At 36.9% G+C, this 19,820-nt stretch overlaps 1 protein-coding gene across 3 annotated transcripts; it reads left to right on the top strand.

The window, feature by feature from the left end:
• Positions 1 to 12,047: 12,047 nt before the first annotated feature.
• Positions 12,048 to 18,116, top strand: LOC103342679 (ABC transporter C family member 3-like). Of its 3 annotated transcripts, none has more exons than XR_016125650.1 (10): positions 12,048 to 14,568; positions 14,712 to 14,798; positions 14,894 to 15,535; positions 15,697 to 15,861; positions 16,257 to 16,602; positions 16,712 to 16,876; positions 16,954 to 17,259; positions 17,374 to 17,437; positions 17,540 to 17,779; positions 17,876 to 18,116. XR_016125650.1 is itself a non-coding variant. In XM_016796843.2 (10 exons), the coding sequence occupies exons 1-10, from the start codon at positions 12,175 to 12,177 to the stop codon at positions 17,980 to 17,982; spliced, it is 4,515 nt and encodes a 1,504-aa protein (XP_016652329.2). In that variant the 5' UTR covers positions 12,057 to 12,174; the 3' UTR covers positions 17,983 to 18,116. The 3 variants fall into 3 exon arrangements, 1 of the variants encoding a protein (XP_016652329.2); XR_016125651.1 differs by having other exon boundaries at positions 12,049 to 14,568; positions 16,257 to 16,551; XM_016796843.2 differs by having other exon boundaries at positions 12,057 to 14,568; positions 16,257 to 16,551; positions 16,662 to 16,876.
• Positions 18,117 to 19,820: the final 1,704 nt, after the last annotated feature.

Below are 19,820 nucleotides of genomic sequence, written 5' to 3'. Positions count from 1 at the left end.
CAATTTTTCACGAGTCATCTACCCATGCAAATTTCATTGAGATTAAATTCAAATCTCTCAAACAGAAATTCTCAATTAGTGGGTCACACTTACCCATTAATTTTCAATTTTTTTCATAGGTCATCTACCCATGTAAATTCCAATAAGGTTAAATCCAAATCTCTCAAATACAAATTCTCAATTAGTGGGCCACACTTACCCATTAATTTCCAATTTTCCTCATGGGTCATCTACCCATGAAAATTCCAATGAGATTAAATTCAAATCTCTCAAACGCAAATTCTCAATTAGTGGGCCACACTTACCCTTTAATTTCCAATTTTTCCTGTAGGTCATCTACTTATGAAAATCTCCCAAATTATCCCAAATACACAAATTCTCAATTAGTGGGCAACACTTACCCATTAATTTCCAAAATTTTGGAACTACGCTGATTTGATCCCATCAAGGGTACGTAGGCAGTTTAGCATCCTAATAGACGCAACCGCAACCAAATTCTCACCAATTAGATCTCCACACAAATCAATTCCGAACTACATTGGTTTGATCCCCTCGAAAGGGTACGTAGGCAATCTAGAGATTCAATCTAGGTGCAACCATTCCAAACACAATTCCATATCGAATCCCTGGTTTATTCAGCTAAATTCATTCAAACACTCATCAATTAAACTCATTCAAATTCCTCTCTTTGCAATGAGTCATTTATTCATTGTGAATCTTTGAACTACGAATAGCTAGATTCCCGCAAGGGATACGTAGGCACCCTGAGGTTGGACTTGGGAGTAACCGCAAAACCATACACACACGTTATGTTTCTTTATTATGGAATCAAAGGGTTTTCCCTTGTAGTAAGGGATTGTAATTAAGAGATTTGCATCTTGAATGGGTAGAACCTAAAATAATAAAACTCCATTAATTAATTAGTGATGGTGAAATTATGTTGGGAGATTCACTTTTTCCTTCAACAGCGATGGGAAGTGGAACTCTACTTCCTACCAATTGAAAGTCTCAAGGTTCTCTTTGGTTATTGACCTTGGGAAAGTTACAACACACAAAGGACAATAAGAGAATTTGTCTCTTTTGGTTCCAAGTCACTTTCGAAGCTGAATCCCAGAAGCATCCAATTGACTAGAGGGTCTTCTATTGCTATTGTTGTTGCTGTCCATGCAAAAATCCAAGTTAGTTCAATCAATAAATATGAAGAGAAAAAAAACATGTGATTGAATACCATGCAAAAATCCATGTTTAAAAAAAATCCAACTACAAGATCTTTTTATTACTTGTTTAAAGTCTTGATTGAATACCATGTGATTTCAACACCCTCTTTTAAAAATCCAAATAGTCTTAATGGAATACTACAAGACTTGTTTAGATTATTTAAAAGTCTTCATTGAATACCAAAGGACTTTTTTATCCCAAAATACTCTTTTAAAATCTCAATTGAATACACTCCTTAATGGACAAAATAAAAAATAAACAAGCAATCAATTATATCAATGCCAAACGATATAAATAATTCTCCGGTCTGCTGTATTTGCCTTTTCTATTCAATGCCAAACATTGTAAATGGCTAATTATTATGGCATAAATCATTATTACCCGATTTATGTCATAAGGGCATCATTGGAACAAAAATAATTTTAAAAATAAAAAAATAAAAAGATTACATCCGAAAAATAAAAAGAATATAATCCTATATGGCAAGAAAGTCAAAAGACTTAGATCAAGGTCATCAAATTTGAAGATTAAACTCAACTCCTCAATAAAAATTTGTATCTATATCAACTTTTTATGTTCTAATTTTCATATTATAATTAAAAGGAACTGTTTTTGGCTCTTAAAAAAATCATAATGTATTTTTCCCTTATATAATTACAAATGATGAGTGCAAGATGACATTTTTGATTGTCACTAACAGCTCCCATTGACAAAATCTTATTTATCAATTTTATTATTTGATCAATATCTCATTCATCATTTAAGAAATGAAAAACAACAAACTTACCTTAACATTTTTGTTAATTTTGATCACATGCCACCTACCCCTTTAATTACAGTCCCAAGTGCCGACCATGGCTCTCCATTCCTGCCATATGCCCAAACCTTAATTCCCCAAGTCACTTCGGCATCGCATATAAAATGATTGTTTTGTGATTACATTTCTGCCATGCCCAAACAATTTTACATAATAATTTTCCTAAAAAGGAAATATATAGAACAATATTAATTTTGTTTAAACATGTGTTGGGATAATGGATTGGTGGTCTATCTCTCTCTACTGTAGATATAATAGATTGGAATTTAGAATTTGGAATTTGGAATCTCGGATGTTATGTTGACTTGTTGCCTACCAATAGTCTTCTAGTTTTCTTATTTTGTTATTTTACTTTAGTAAGTCCAACATATGATTTAACACAAGAAGATCCAAAATTGTCAATTATCTTGCTGTGCACACAAAACCACATTCACTACATCACATCATGGTGGGTCTTGCTCTTAGGGCCTAATAGAGTTTAGTTGGTAGGATGACTATGGAAGAAATGTAAACTCAGACATTAGTTGGTTGAATCTTTAATTTACCCGTCACACAAGTTGTAGGGCTGACTTGTCTGATCGGGGTTTGCTTACTTTCCTCTCTAACTTCAGAATTGCTATCCGAGCCAACTACCCTAACTCATATACTTTTTGTTGTTTCTTTTTATTTTTTATTTTTTTGCTGTTGTTGTGTGTGTCAAAGTTGGGTTCAAGTTCTCATTTCCTCACTACATATAAAAATATCACACATAGAATCTCTTTAGTCAAAGTCAACTATACATAACAATTTTACATAATAACTTTCCTCAAACAGAAATATATATAGATATAGTCCCCATCTATTGAGAGATTCTTCAAATAATTTTATTTGAGGGACGCTCTTTAGGGCACCCTACTAATTTTTTTCCAACGATCCAAACCATCTATTTTTTAAGTCTTCATTCATAGATCATCCTTGCAAAAAATTAGACAAATTGAAAACCGTTTAGACATCTAATTGTGTCCTATAAAATCAATGAACACGGTGCTTCAAAAAAGTATTAAAATTTTAATAATTTAATTGAGTGGTCAAATGATATCGGATTTAAGTGATTTTTTGGTTTAGGCTGATCTTCGAATGAATGTGTTGCTATTTCAACCCACCTATCCTGTTTTCCCACCCACCTTATTTTCAAAATTTTAAAGATAAATTGATCTTTTTGTAAAATGACTTCTAAGGACCTAAGGAAAAAACCTTTTTTAAAGCATTTCAAATCAAACAATAAACTAAAATAAAAATAAAGCAACATTTTTTCATTATGTTGGATTTGGTGGCAATGGTGCAATGAATTTGTTTTCCTCGTTTCCTCCTTTGTTTTTTTTTTTAAAATTCTTTCATGTGGTCTCTTTTTGTGTTGGTTGTGGTTGCTATTTTTTTTTTAATAAAAAGATTTAAAAAAAAATCAAGTGTTGTGGATGCCTTATCCACCCTTTTAATCGTTTCTCTTTTTAAAAAAACTCACTTGGTGTATGAGATTAAAGCCTCTTTGAAATTATCCGTAGGATGACTAAAACAATGTCTAGGGGTGAATAGGCCAATTCAAGATTATAATCAATAAAAAAACAAAAAAAAAACACTTCAATAGCAGGATTGATATGGCTTATCAATCCTGAAACATGCTGAATATAAAATAAAAGAATAGGCAGAGAATTATTTTACGTGGTAAAACCCCACCTTTGGGGAAAATTCACTGGACTCCTCAGTCCAACACAAATCCACTATGGAATGATGATTATAAGAAGTACCCATACACTTATCCTACACATATTCTAGATAATTTTTACCGACTTCTTCGTAACTCAACTTCTATCACAAGATGATCTTCGACACTCCTTATGTTGAACGCAATAATGGTCACGATTGCTTCAAGCTCACAGGAAGAAAACCGCCACCATTGTCTTGGTGCCCTCAACCGTATGAGTCACCGACATACATATGAATGCAGTATGAATGATGAAAGGATTTGATAAATCATCAAGTAAACAGGGAACACTTGATGACTTATCTGAAAAATATGTACAACAACTTTCTCTTAAAATTTCAATATGCTCATAAACCAATATCTTGAAAGCTGTGTGTTCAAAAAGAAAAACCCATGTTTTATTCAAAGCAGGTTCTCTCTAGTAAGAGAGAAACCCAAGAGTCCACTAATTCTATTCAATTAAGACTCTCAAACCTGACCAAATATGGACTCTTAGTCAAGACACCAAACAAGAGACCACAAATAGTATTCAATCATGAATGTTAGTTTTGAACTAACATGGACTTTAAATGATGATGCCAAACAACCACTCTTATTGTAGAGAAAAAACATCTCCTAACACAATCTAATGAGGAGATGAGCAATATGCACATCCTAATTGGAAAAGCTAATATTTTAACTTAAATCAAAATAGCATTGAAAATAACTTCAACTAGGAATGCTATCATGACTGCATGGCTTATGTCACAATATACTTGAAATCAGTTTTCTCATATTGATCAAGTCACACTTCAAAAATCCAGGATTGAATGTGTTGTGCCAAAACTTCCAATAAAAGATATTCACACCCTAATTCCCAACCTATGCTAGAGTCTAGGAAATGACAACACAATTTTCATACTAACAATCTCCCCCTTTGACATTTCCTAGACAAAACACCTATTACAACTCAAAAGCAATTGCATGGGATTTAACAAATGAAATCCTACTCTAAACTCGAAGCTCTGAATCCCTGCACATTATGAAACAACAAAACCAGTGAAGCATGTGGGAGAAGAAATGTTATTTAAAGCAAAATTACAACATCACTCCCCTTTAATTCTACAACACAATCTTTTCCCAATTTTATCATAATTTCACACAATCATCTCTCCCCCTTTTTGTTAGGAAATCCAAAGGGCAAGGTAAATACACAAGAGAGCATATATAAAGGCATAATGAAATGACCAATTGAATATATGCCCAAGAAATAGCAAGATGTCATAAGCCAAAAAGAGAGGGATAACAGTAGCATGCATTAAAATGGCAAAAATATGAGAGAATGATTATCACCAAAAATCAGAAAGATTAACCATTGAAGTCCTTGAGGAATTTTGGCTTTTCGTGACTAATGGTTGCTCAAAAAGCAATAACCTGACCAATTCTAGATGTGCAACAGGTGCAAAGGGTTCATCTTTTCAAACACTTGTCTTCCTGTTTACATATTGTCATTCACAATGTCTACCATATCAAAAGAAGTATAGTCCTCTTGGAAGAGCAATAAAGTAGGTGCAATGCAACAAGTATAATGTCCAAGACGAAGCAAAACCTAGCTGCACAAATGACAAAGAGGCATAAAACAACACTATGTTTGAAAACAAATGTTGTTTCAAATTTTTGTTTTGTTTTGTTTTGTTTTGTTTTGTTATATATATATATATATATATATATATAATAAAACAATTAATATGATCATATCATCTTGTGCACTTGAACAATAATTCTCCCCCTAAAGATATGCCAAGAATGAAGACAATTATAGCACCCAAGAGAAAGAAGATGAAAAAGAGGGTTGAAATACAAAACTAAGAGGACCATAATTAAACACCAATGATCACGCTCAACATTATACCAAGACTCCTCCTTCATACATATAAAAAAAAATTCATGAGTACGTGCCAACACCATGCATATGGATAGAAAAGCAAAGCCAATACCAATATCTGTCTAGAAGCATTTAAAGCAAAGCCTTTCAGGATCTAAGGCACATCAAATTACAAAGGTTTAATCAAACACAAGGATAAAAAAATGGAGAATCAAAAGTATTTGTAAGAAATAAAGTCCATCAAATGAGCAAATATCAAAGCTCAATCTCATGATATGTGACTAAACCTGCTTAATAACAAAGAAAAAGTCCAACCAAGAACAAGCCAAAAACATAGAATAAACACATACAAAATGCATACAGAGGTCACCACTTTCACTTTTTTTTTTTTTTTCCTATGCTAATTTTATCAAGCTTTCTACAAGACCCATGTAACAGGTGTTAAATCAATGTGCTCAAATCAGTTGAATTTAAGGCAATGGGTGTTAAAGCACCCCTAGGATGTACTAACCCAAGTCATGTAGGCTACAAAGAGGAACAATGTGTACAAGATCAAAGCTTTTTGACGCGAACCTCGACATTGGTTTGACAAGAGGCCCGGTTACTTCTCAAGGATCAAACACTTATTTTACTTCACTTTTAATTAAAGAGATGTTATAAATTTGTGAGCTAAGTGGCAAAAAGTACAATGCAAATCTAGTATCAAGACAAAGCCAATGTGAGGATTCATTCAAAACTATTAAGGAAGATTAGAGTGTATGTGTTATATGTGAGACATGAGATTTAATATAAAGAGCATTTAATTGACCTTATAAAAAACAAAGACAGTTGAGAACCATTCACATAAACCCAATATTAATCTGCCCAAGGCGATCAAACACCAAAAATCCAATCTAAGATTAGCAAAAACTTCCATATGTCAATAGGATTATATCGCTTATCAATCCCTGCACGTGTTGAACAAAGTACTTAGAATTTAATCCAATTTATGTTACAAAAACAAAGAAGAGAATAGCTGAAGTCTTTTTGGCATGCATCAAAACACAAACAATTATTCAAAAGAACAAATACCTAAAGACTTTCTAAGAGTGTCAAATCGAAGATTATCTAAAAGTTTTGCAACAAGACATTTAAGATCCAGATTTTCTAAAGCAGCGGGTTCATGCACAACATTGGTGGGGGTAAACATACAATTATGATTTTCTTTTTTCCTCCAAACTAACTTTGTCTTAGTTGATGGCAAAGAATGAAAAGAAGATAGTTTGGATAAGCGTTTTACCGCTTTCATAAGATTTGAAATCTTATGTTGGATACTTACTTTTCCACTCATGACATGAGAATTTGAACTAACACACTCGTTTCGAAGCTTATTGCATCTTGGTCTTATGTGGCCAAGAGTTCCACAAAAGTGACAAATTGGAATGAATTTCTTAACTTCATGAGCTACAGAAGGTTCAATAGGTGAAGAGGATTTGACAAACTTTATTTTAGATACAGCGGAAGACTTATTACTTGGTTCAAATCCCAAGCCTCGTTTGTCACCATCTCTTCTTCCCATGCTAATCATCTTGTCCATTTTTTATGCACCAATGGTTAAAGAAACAATCCTTTTCTTTTCGGAATATGCATAAGGGGATTGAAACTTGTTTGCAATCCTTCAATTTTCCAGCTTCAGCACAACAATGGATTTTACGAGCTTTTCATTTTGTTTGCTGAGTTTCTGAGAAGCAGCCAATAAATCATCGTATTTGTTCACAATCATCATCCTTCTTCGTTGGTTTATCCAAGCTTATGGTCGTGATAAGTGCAATGGCCTTCTCATTATTTTCAGAGTCTGAATCACTATCACTCCAAGTAGTATGCAGTGCCATATTCTTCCCATCATTTTGTTTCTTTAAGGTGTTGGCACATTCCAAATATATGTGTCCATAGCCTTCACATTCAAAACATTGGACCTTTTCTCTTAGATTCTTTGTTCATTTGACCTGTGAGATTTAGACCCACCATCAATATAGACAACAAACCTATTTTTAGAATTTATACCTTTTGAATCTCGACTCCTTGGATCCTGATTCTTGAGAAAGTTCATGAATCGTCTTGTGAGAATCCTTAATTGCTCATCACTGCAATCTTCATTTGAATGCCCATCATCTTCTTCATTCACAACCTTGAAAGCAACACTTTTGCTCTTTTTAGGAGCTAGATGTTTCATCTCATAGGTTTGTATGGACCCTATGAGTTCTTGAACTTTCAAGGTGTTCAAGTCACAGATCTCTTCAATAGCCGTGATCTTTTCACAACCCTATCTTCTGGAATTTTTTCACCTAAACTTGAACAAGCATTCACAATTACACAAAGTTTAGCATAAAATTCAGAAAAAGTTTCATTCTCATCCATCATGCATGTCTCAAACTGTAAATTGTGCATTTGAAGCTTGGCTCCCTTGACAGTATCTGTTCCTTCATGAGTAACCTGCAAAATATCCCAAGTTTTCTTAGAAGTATCACAACCAGATATATATATATATATATATTCAAATTGATTGGAAGAGACATGAATAAATAAAGCATTTAACCCTTTTTGATTATTAGTGCAGTGTGTGACTTCTACAATGGTCCACTCCTCTATAATTTTGGGGACCGTGGTTTCTACATCTCCTTTTCCAATCTTCTTTATGGGTTTTGGAAATCCATGAACTATTGTATTCCATACATATTCATCTAAGGACCAAAGAAACGACTTCATTTTGGCCTTCTGTTGAGGCCCAAAAATTCAAAGGCTGGGCCCAAATATATTTCTAGCCTAGTACAACACCTAATTTGGGAAGAAACTCGACTTGGGCATGCAAGAGTTAGTAATATGTGCTTGCACAAGTGCCACGTCAAGCAAATAAGCAACACGCCATGCTACAAGCTTAAGTGGGCCCAAGATACGTGAATGCCTAGGGCTTCTGAGCGGGTTGTGGTATGTATGGTTACGAGTATTCACAAAGCTCATTGCTGGTCCAAGGAGTGAAAGTTTTGGGCTGCTTGGGAGCACCAAAACTCAAGCTCATTCCTTAAGCCCAAACATATAGGTAAGCATGAGAGAGATAACCCAATAGCCCATCACCTCAAGAAAAGGCCCAAACATCTTAGAAAATCCAATAGTCATAACTCACAAGACTTGGAAATATCCCACATCAGTCAAAATATCCAGCATCTTGTCAAAACCAAGGCAAACCCATATGCACAGGTTGCTGGAAGTAAATCACCTTTTGACCAGCACCTTTACACATTCTTTCCTCTACAAGCTTTGGTGAGAAAACAAGAAGGAAAAGTGAGTGGCACCTCACCCACATGGAGAAGTCCAACTGCGTGAAGGTCTTGGAACTCTAAAAAGCTTCATGCCTACATGCTTAGATTGGGAAAGTTTTACCAAATAAGTGGAATGGAAGAAAGTGAAGGAAAAGAATAGAAGGTGGCTTGATAAAATTGAGTGTTCCAAGTGCCTATAAAAGGAGGCACCTTCTACCTAGAAGAACGACATCTGGGGAGATCCAAGGAGAGCAAGCATCCTTTCTCACTACTAGAACTCTCCAATTTCTAGCTCTATTGTGCCATCTCTTTCCTTTTTCTCCTTTGGCAGACCGGTAGAGAGTAAGCAACATCCTTACTCATTGATAGAAGGTCCAATTTCATGCCTTATTCTTCCATCTTCTTTCTTTTTTTCCCATGAACACATCCAGAGAGAGCAAGCATCACTCTCACCTCTGGAACCCTTCGATTTCAAGTCATGTTCTTCCATTCCTTCCCTTTTTCTCTTCTGTCAAGCTACCTAGGAGCCTGATGAAGCTTTCGTCAAGTTGCTAGAAATTTGCTAAAGCTACCAATGCTTCCATCTTCTTCCTCTCTTTCTCATAAACACATCCAGAGATAGCAAGCATCACCTCTCACCTCTGGAACCCTTTGATTTCAAGCCATGTTCTTCCATTGCTACCATTTTTCTCTTCTGTTAAGCCACTCAAGAGCTTGACGAAACTTTCGTCAAGTTGCCGGAAACTTGCTCAAGCCACTCATTCCTCTTCCTTCATTCTTCCTCTCTCCCCTCAACAAATTATCCCAAAAACTCTCTCTTCCTCTTACTTCGAGCCTCTGTTTCTCATAGGAAACCCAAGTATTCTCTCTCTCATGCTAAACTCACGAATGCTCAGCTCCCATACCACAAGCTTCTCATGCCAAACCATAATATTTATCTGTACGCAACTAACCTTTCGAAGCACTCTTAGGGCCTGATTCTTGAACTCAAACAAAGGGGCAATTTCAGCCATTTGCTCTTTACAGTAGCCCAAGCCCATATGTAGCTGCCAAAATGAAAAAGCCTCATACACCTTCCAAGCGTCATAGTTGTTGCCATCAAAATATGGTGGATGTGCAACTAAGCCCACAACACGATCCATCCTACGGTATGTCGGATCTTACTAAGTGTGTTCAACAACCTACTCTGATGCCAATTGAAATTACCTGTAGGATGACTAAAACTATCTAAAGGGGGGCGAATATGTCAATTTAAGATTATAATCATTAAACAAAAAATAAACTTTGGTAGCAGGATTGATATGGCTTATCAATCCTGAAACATACTAAACATAAAATAAGAGAACACACAGAAAATTATTTTACGTGGTAAAACCCCACCTCTGGGAAAAATTCACGGGACTCCTCAATCCAACTCAAATCCACTATAGAACGATGATTACAAGAAGTACTCACACACTTATCCTAGACATATTCTAGATCATGTTTATCGACTTTTTCATAACTCAAATTTTGTCTCGGGATGATCTTTGACACTCCTTATGTTGAACGCAATACTGGTCACAATTACTTCAAGCTCACCGGAGAAGACCGCCACCACTGTCTTGGTGCCCTTAACTGTATGAGTCACCGACATGCATATGAATATAGTATGAATGATGAAAGGATTTTATAAATCACCAAGTAAACAATGAACAATTGAAGACTTATCTTGAAAAATATGCACAACATCTTTCTCTTAAAAATTCAATATGCTCAAAAACCAATATCTCGAAAGTTGTATGTTTGAAAAGAAAGACCTACATTTTATTCAAAGCAGGTTCTCTCTAGTAAGAGAAAATCCCAAGAGTCCACTAATTCTATTCAATTAAGACTCTCAAACCTGATCCAATATGGACTCTTAGTCAAGACGCCAAACAAGAGACCACAAATAGTATTCAATCATGAATGTTAGTTTTGATCTAATATGAACTCCAAATGATGATGCCAAACATCCACTCTTGTTATAGAGAAGCAACATCTCCTAACACAATCTAATGAGGAGATGAGCAACATGCACGTCCTAATAGGAAAAGCTAATATTTTAATTTAAATCAAAATAGCATTGAAAATAACTTCAACTAGGAATCCTATTGTGAATGCATGGTTATGTCATGATTTACCGAAATCAGTTTCCTCATATTGATCAAGTCACACTTCGAAAATCCGGAATTGAATGTGTTGCTCCAAAACTTCCAGTAAAAGATATTCACACCCTAATTCCCAACCTATGCTAGAGTCTAGGAAATGACAATACAATTTTCATACTAACACTTTCCCTCTGCTTCTTTACTATTTTTTCTTTCTAGATTTTTGTTATGTTTTTTTTCCTCTTCTGAATTTGTGATGAATTAGTGTTTTCTTATTTGGGTTATTTGTCTCTAATGGATTGATATAAGACTAAAGGTGAATTGGCAAGATTTTTGTGTAGAGGTGAATTCGCATTTTTTTGGTATTAATCGTGGCTTCGTCTTGCAGCTTCCCGCCCTCAACCCAAATTTTTTCGCAAAGGTTCAAGAAGCTCTGTACAAATAACCAAGTTTTGTTTTTTTGTTGAGGATTTTGCTCAAGCCATGGTAGAGGAGGGTGAAGAGGTTGGGGAGGGGCTGGTGGCTAGTGTAGTGTTGCTGAGGGGGTGGGGTTGTGTTGGGAATCGGAGAGAAAGGGTTTTTGTTTTTGTTTTTTAATTTTTTTAAAATGTTATTTTATCATTAGTTTACTTTAATAATTTAAAGGTGTTTTAGGAATAATGGTAGGTGGAAATATAAGATTTTATTTTTTCCAAATTTATATGATGGGTGGGAAGATAAAGTGAGTGGAGAAATAAAACAGGATGAAGAAAATAGCAGCACAGCACTTGTCTGAAAAAATAGACGATTTGGATTTATGAAATACAATATGGTAGCCCTACAAGAGAAAGATTATAATGGATTGGTCTACCGTCTAACCCTCGCTATCATCAGTTCACATATTTCCTGGAACCAACAATTTTCTGTGTCACTTCGCAGCCATTTATAGCTATCTCCGTCATGTGGGTCTTGGGCAGTGGGCACCACGTAATCTGACTACACTCCATGAGTCGTCCACAACCACATATAACATACAAAAATCTTCATTTCAATACAAAACTCAGATCATTCCAACAAAAACCCCATTTACCAGAATTTCAGAAAGCCCCCAACAAAAAGCTCTACAAATTATGGAGCTTTTTGATTCTTCAAACCACGGTAATCTCTCAGCCTTCTTCTCACACTACTCATCGTCATTCATAACGTATCCAGGTACCGATTTTCTTCTCAAACCGGTTTTCATACGTGGGTTTTCTGGCTCATTACACCTAGTTTTGTTATTTGTGTTGCTCGTCTCTTGGGTGTGGAAGAAATTCAAGGTGGGTGATGGAGAGGGTCCAAAACAGAGGTTTGGGAGTATTCAAAGTTGGTATTATAAGCTAACTTTACTCTGTTGTCTTGGTGTTTCTGGGCTCAGTCTTGTTTTTTGTTTATTTAACTACTTCTATTGGCATAGAAATGATTGGTCTGAAGAAAAGCTAGTGACCCTTTTTGATTTAGCCATTAGAACACTTGCTTGGGGTGCTCTTTGTGTCTATTTGCATACCCAGTTCTCTAATTCTTGTGAATCGAAGTTCCCAAATTTATTGAGAGTTTGGTGGGGTTCCTACTTTTCTATCTCTTGCTATTCCCTTGTGATAGATTTTCTTCTTTACAAGGAACACGTTTCCTTGCCTATTCAATCTTTAGTTTTTGATGTTGTCTGCGTCATCTCGGGTTTTTTCTTTATATATGTGGGGTTTTTTGGGAAGAAAGAAGGAAGAAATACCGTTCTTCAGGAACCCCTTTTGAATGGTAATGGTAATGCAGAGTCAAATAATTCCAAAGGAGGTACACCTGTTACCCCTTATTCAAATGCTGGAATTTTCAGCATCCTTACTTTTTCTTGGATGGATCCTCTAATTGCGCTTGGCAATAAGAAGACATTAGACCTTGAGGATGTTCCTGAACTATACAAGGGTGATAGTGTAGTTGGGTCCTTTCCAAATTTTAGAAATAAACTTGAGGCGGAGTGTGGTGCGAATGGCAGAGTTACCACATTTCATCTGGTGAAGGCATTGATATTCTCAAGCTGGAAAGAGGTTGGCTGGACAGGGTTATATGCTATATTTTACACATTGGCATCTTATGTCGGTCCATATCTAATCGACACATTTGTTCAATACCTCTATGGGCGGAGAAAGTTCAAAAATGAAGGCTATGCTTTGGTTTCTGCATTTATGGTTGCGAAGCTGGTGGAGTGCCTCTGTGAAAGGCACTGGTACTTTAAGGCACAACAGGCAGGAGTAAGAATCCAAGCGGTACTTGTTACAGCGATCTATAATAAGGGTTTGACCCTGTCATGCCAGTCCAAGCATGGCCACACTAGCGGTGAGATTATCAATTTTATGACTGTTGATGCTGAGAGGGTTGGTGACTTCTCTTGGTACATGCATAAACCATGGATGATCATTCTACAAGTTGGCTTGGCCCTAGTGATTTTGTACATAAATCTTGGTCTTGCAGCCATTGCAACTTTAGTTGCAACAATAATTGTTATGTTGGCAAATGTTCCTTTGGGGTCCTTGCAGGAGAAGTTTCAGGAAAAGTTAATGGAGTCAAAAGATAAAAGGATGAAGGCAACATCTGAGATCTTGAGGAACATGAGGATTCTCAAGCTTCAAGCATGGGAGATGAAGTTTTTGTCTAAAATTAATGAGCTCAGGAAGACTGAGGCGGGATGGTTACGAAAGTTTGTTTACACGTCTGCCCTGACCTCATTTGTTTTCTGGGGTGCCCCCACATTTGTGTCAGTGGTCACTTTCGTTGCTTGCATGCTTTTGGGGATCCCACTTGAGTCGGGGAAGATCTTATCTGCACTTGCAACATTCAGGATTCTTCAAGAGCCTATCTACAGTCTTCCAGACACAATTTCAATGATAGCACAAACTAAGGTATCCATTGATAGAATTGCATCATTCCTTAGTCTTGATGACTTGCCGCCTGACGTTATAGAGAACCTTCCAAGAGGTAGTTCTGATACAGCAATTGAGATAGTCGATGGGAATTTCTCTTGGGATTTATCATCCCCTAGTCCAACATTGAAGGATCTAAATTTCAAAGTGAGCCAAGGTATGAGGATTGCAGTTTGTGGTACTGTTGGCTCAGGCAAGTCTAGCTTACTTTCTTGTATTCTGGGAGAAGTTCCGAAGATATCGGGGACTCTTAAAATGTGTGGGACAAAGGCCTATGTTTCTCAGTCACCATGGATACAGAGTGGCAAGATAGAGGAAAACATATTGTTTGGTCAAGAGATGGACAGAGAAAGATATGAGAGGGTGCTTGAAGCATGTTCATTAAAGAAGGACCTGGAAATTCTATTGTTTGGTGATCAGACAATTATAGGGGAGAGAGGAATCAATTTAAGTGGAGGGCAGAAGCAAAGAATACAAATTGCACGTGCTCTGTATCAAGACGCTGATATTTATCTGTTTGATGATCCTTTTAGCGCTGTTGATGCTCATACAGGATCACACCTTTTTAAGGTATTTCATTTCCCTCTTGTAGTGTGATTACATCTAGTTTAAATTGAGTATCCAAAATTATTTACATCATAGAATTATTGGCATATGCATCCGTAAAATTGACACTTCATTATTAATTTGTTTGCTTGATAATTGCACTACAGGAATGCTTGCTGGGTCTCTTGGGTTCAAAAACAGTAATCTATGTTACTCATCAAGTGGAGTTCTTACCTGCTGCAGACCTCATCTTGGTAAAAAATTCAGAGCTTTTCTTTCTTTTTTAATTTATAAGATGTGTTATTATCTAGTTAATATCTGTCTGCTTAAACTTATTGTTTGTCATTAGGTTATGAAAGACGGAAGGATTACTGAAGCAGGAAAGTTCAATGACATTCTTAATTCAGGAACTGATTTTAAGGAACTTGTGGGAGCACATGCGGAAGCTTTGTCCATGCTTAATTCTGCAGAGGTGGAGCCAGTTGTAAAATTAAGCGTTAGCAAAGAAGATGGAGAATTTGCTAGTACTAGTGGGGTTGTCCAAAACGTAGAAGACACTGATTTTCAAAAGTCTAAGACAGATGATTTACCAAAAGGGCAGCTTGTTCAAGAAGAAGAGAGAGAGAAAGGTAGAGTTGGGTTGTCAGTCTACTGGAAGTATATCACCACAGCATACGGAGGTGCTCTTGTTCCGTTTATCTTGCTTGCACAGGTTCTCTTTCAGGTCCTTCAAATTGGAAGCAATTACTGGATGGCTTGGGCAACTCCTGTTTCAGAGGATGTGAAACCTGCTGTTGAAACCTCTACACTTCTAACTGTTTATGTTGCTTTGGCCGTTGGAAGTTCTTTTTGTATCCTCTTCATATCCATGTTTCTTGCAACAGCTGGGTACAAGACAGCCACTCTACTCTTTAGTAAAATGCATTTATGTGTTTTCCGTGCTCCCATGTCTTTCTTTGATGCCACTCCAAGTGGACGAATACTAAACAGAGTAAGCAAAATATATTTCTAATATAGTGCCTTATTGAGATATTCAAAGAGAATTAGATGATTTTTATGTAATTTCCTTCTTTGCTTTAAACAGCTACCACTCCCTCTGCTACTGTACTGAATGCAGTAATCTCATCAATGTAGCTAATTGATTTCATGCAGGCTTCTACAGACCAAAATGTAGTGGACTTGAGCATGCCGGATCAAATTGAGCACCTTGCCAACTCAATGATCCAGCTTCTGGGAATTATTGCAATGATGTCGCAAGTTGCATGGCAGGTTTTCATCATTTTTATCCCTGTGATTGCAATCTGTATCTGGTTACAGGTAACACTTCTTTGTCCGACTGCTCCTATCTTATACGTTGTATCAATACATGAATTTCCACATGAAATCTAACATGGAAATGTTAATGTCCCTTTAGTGTTAATTCTTTGTTGATCATGCACTGTTGATTCTCGTTTTCATGCCTATACATGCCCTACCTTCTATTTGATGTGGAACTGAGGAACTTAGCTTCCTTATTGACATAAAAGTTCACTAAGTTGATATTCTTCCACCTTTTTCTGCTACAGTTCTTAGAAACTTCTAAATTGGCACAACATGGAACACGATTGACAATATGAATCCATATAACAAACTTAACTCCTGTTACAGCCAGCAATCTATATGAACTACGTTAAATGTGAAGAAAGATGCTCAAAAATTTTATATTCATGCAGCAATACTACATATCTTCAGCACGAGAACTAGCACGGTTGGTTGGAGTATACAAAGCTCCAGTGATACAACACTTTGCTGAAACAATTTCAGGGTCGACAACTATTCGGAGCTTCGATCAAGAATCAAGATTTAGGGATACAAACATGAAACTGATGGATGGTTATGGTCGGCCTAATTTTCATACTGCAGCTGCAATGGAATGGCTATGTTTTCGCTTGGATATGTTGTCATCTATCACTTTTGGATTCTATTTGGTTTTCTTGATCTCTATTCCAGCAGGGGTGATTGATCCAGGCAAGTGGTATTCGTTTAGTGTGTTACTAATTATTCTTTTGAAAGCAAATGGTAAACCAAATCCATGAATTCTCTCTTTTCTTATTTGTTTTTGGTATTTTACTCTAAAGGTGTTGCGGGCTTAGCTGTCACATATGGACTTAATCTAAACATGTTACAGGGGTGGTTTATATGGAGTCTTTGCAATGTGGAGAACAGAATAATATCAGTGGAAAGATTACTACAGTACACTACCATTCCCAGTGAGCCTCAACTTGTAATAGAATCGAATCAGCCAGATCGTTCTTGGCCGTTACATGGAAAAGTTGACATACATGATCTTCAGGTACTTGCTGTTCTGGTTTATTTCTTTCATAACATATGGGGTCATTCATGTGTGACTCGAATTTCATGTTTATATAGGTCCGGTATGCCCCACACATGCCGCTTGTGTTGCGAGGTATCACATGTAGCTTTCCTGGAGGAATGAAAACTGGGATTGTGGGTAGAACTGGCAGTGGCAAATCGACTCTCATACAGACCCTTTTCCGAATTGTGGATCCTGCTTCTGGCCAGATTTTGATAGATGGTATTGATATATCTTCAATTGGACTGCATGATCTAAGGTCTAGGCTGAGCATTATCCCTCAGGACCCAACCATGTTTGAAGGGACTGTAAGAAGCAATCTGGACCCACTTGAAGAGTACACAGATGAGCAAATTTGGGAGGTTGGTTGGTTTTACACTGATGAAAGGAAGCTTCTTCCTACTAAATGTTCTTCATTTATAGATTTGCAGTTCTAAATTCGTGGGACTAGTTAAAACATCTTTTGATTTTTTCAGGCCCTGGATAAATGTCAACTTGGAGATGAAGTTAGGAGTAAGGAAGGAAAGCTGGATTCTACAGGTTTGTTCTATGGCTACCCTAAGATCCAGGCTATATATGATGCACTAGATTCCATTTTACGTCATGGAAATTCTTTTTTTTGTGTTCATATGGTTGCTGCAGTTTGTGAGAATGGAGAGAACTGGAGTATGGGTCAGAGGCAGTTGGTCTGCCTTGGCCGTGTGCTGCTCAAGAAAAGTAAGGTCTTGGTGCTTGACGAAGCTACAGCGTCGGTCGATACAGCTACAGACAATCTCATCCAGCAGACCCTTCGCCAACACTTTACTGACTGTACAGTCATCACTATTGCACATCGTATAACTTCTGTTCTTGATAGTGACATGGTTCTGCTTCTGAGTCATGGTTAGTACTGCCAAATGAATGCATTCAACTTCCTCTAGTTACCACTGAACCTCAAATTCTTTTTCATTTTTCAATGCATCTTTGTTCTTGTTGTAGGGCTTATTGAGGAATATGACTCTCCTGCAACATTGCTAGAGAACAAGTCATCTTTTGCTCAGCTTGTGGCAGAGTACACTATGAGGTCGAATTCCAGTTTTGAGTAGTTTGACTGACAATTGAAATTCCAAATCTTCTTTATGAACTACTCAACTGGTTAGTAGTTTATCACCTACTAAAAAGGTAACAGCTTGCACCCGAATTCTCACCTTACTTATAAGTACGCAAAAATAATTAACCACCTCCAAGAGCACTTTCCGTGAAGGTAAGTTATATTTGGTAAGTTACATATATCTGTATTATAGGGGCTTTCTCCATTACGGATTACTAATTTGCGGATTGAATGCGGATTTCTATTTGGAACCGTTAGATGTCATTGGCGGTGGAGATTGAACATAAAAAGCAAAACATAAAAAATACCCCTTTGCACCGCCATTTGAGAAAAAAAGAAACAACAGGCAAACCCATCCAATCCAGGAGACCCGTGCTTCTCTATCGTCTTTCCCACCAAAGAAACATTTGCCCACAGTTCTCTGGCAAAATTCTTCAGGTAGGTTTGTGGTCTGGACTGTTGGGATTGTGGCTTGGAGTGCTGGGGGATTTTATTCTTCTTCTTCTTGTTGTGCTTGTGGGTTTGTGGCGTTGATGTTTTTTTTTTTTGGTTCTGGATTTAAAAAAACATTATCACTCAAGCTGGAGGCAGGCCATCGCATGTCAATACCAGCATCAAAGAGGGAGGAGGCTGTGAAGCCTGGGTTTTGGGTCATTTGGGACTTGGTGTCTTCTGCGTCTAATTCCATCAGTACAAGGAAAAAAGAAAGAGAAAAAACTGTTGAGAGACTCTTCTGAGAGATTTGAGAGGTCGGTGCCTCTTGGGTTTGCTGTCAGAAAAAATAAAAATAAAAACTAGAGAAAAATTAACTCTTGTGGAGAAGCTCTTATTGTTTGCTGTCAGTGACTACACTTTAATTTAGTTTGGTGTGAACTATTTTGGTTCTCAAATTCTGTTCTTTGAGCTATTGCCCCTTGGTATGGAGTAAAGCTTGGAGCAAAATTCTTCAGGCGGGAGAGAGAACTCCGAAATGCACGGGGAAGAAATGTTTCTTTGGTGGGAAAGATGATAGAGGAGCACGGGTCTCCTGGATTGGATGGGTTTGCCTGTTGTTTTTTTGTTTCTCAAATGGCGGTGCAAAGGGGAATTTGATATGTTTTGCTTTTTATGTTAAATCTCCACCGCCAATGACATCTAACGGTTCCAAATAGAAATCCGCAAATTAGTAATCCGTAATGGAGAAAGCCCCTTGTATTATATTATACCCTAAAGGCGAAAATTTGCACCCTATGTTCACCTTCCCTATAGGTTAATATATAACGGTTGATTGCCTACTCAAAAGTCCTTCCCTGTCTTTTTCTTGTTCATTTTCTCACCATTAATAACGGGCAATAATGCATGCAACTATTCAAAGAGCAACCACATCTATTTATACTTGCAAGAAAATGATCAAGGGCATGATAGTGACAAAGCTCTCACAACATCAACCCATCTTACTCATCCTGACCAAGCGACCAAAAACAATATCAATTAATAGACAGATAAGAAACCACAAGGAAGAATCAAAAATGGAAATGTTCAAGTATTATGCAATGGTCTGCGCTTTCTCCACCATCTGGGTTTTCAAGGCTGTTGCCTCCTCCAACAAACCATCTCTTGCATAAGCTGATATCAGTGAATTGTAAGACACAATGCTTGGAGAAAACCCATTAAACTCCATGCAAAGACCCGCAGCGATAACAAGTTATAAGTGTATTATAATTATAAGAATCCGGGGCAATCCCAGCACTCTTCATACACTCAACAAGCGCTCTAATCTTATTCCAAGGCATACCCATTTTCCCATACACATTCAAAATCACATTGTAAGTTATCAAAGAGGGCCAGCAGCCC

The sequence above is a fragment of the Prunus mume genome, linkage group LG3 (genome assembly GCF_029339155.1).
Source record: "Prunus mume cultivar Tortuosa linkage group LG3, ASM2933915v1, whole genome shotgun sequence".
Taxonomy (NCBI): domain Eukaryota; kingdom Viridiplantae; phylum Streptophyta; class Magnoliopsida; order Rosales; family Rosaceae; genus Prunus; species Prunus mume.
This window is presented reverse-complemented; position numbering and strand designations above follow the sequence as displayed.

Bases quoted from the DNA above. Each gene is read 5' to 3' on its own strand.
- LOC103342679 (XM_016796843.2), top strand. From the start codon at position 12,175: ATGGAGCTTTTTGATTCTTCAAACCACGGTAATCTCTCAGCCTTCTTC. The intron at 14,799-14,893 runs GTAAAAAATTCA...GTTTGTCATTAG, and splicing joins CTGCTGCAGACCTCATCTTG to GTTATGAAAGACGGAAGGAT. The intron at 17,780-17,875 runs GTTAGTACTGCC...TTCTTGTTGTAG, and splicing joins GGTTCTGCTTCTGAGTCATG to GGCTTATTGAGGAATATGAC.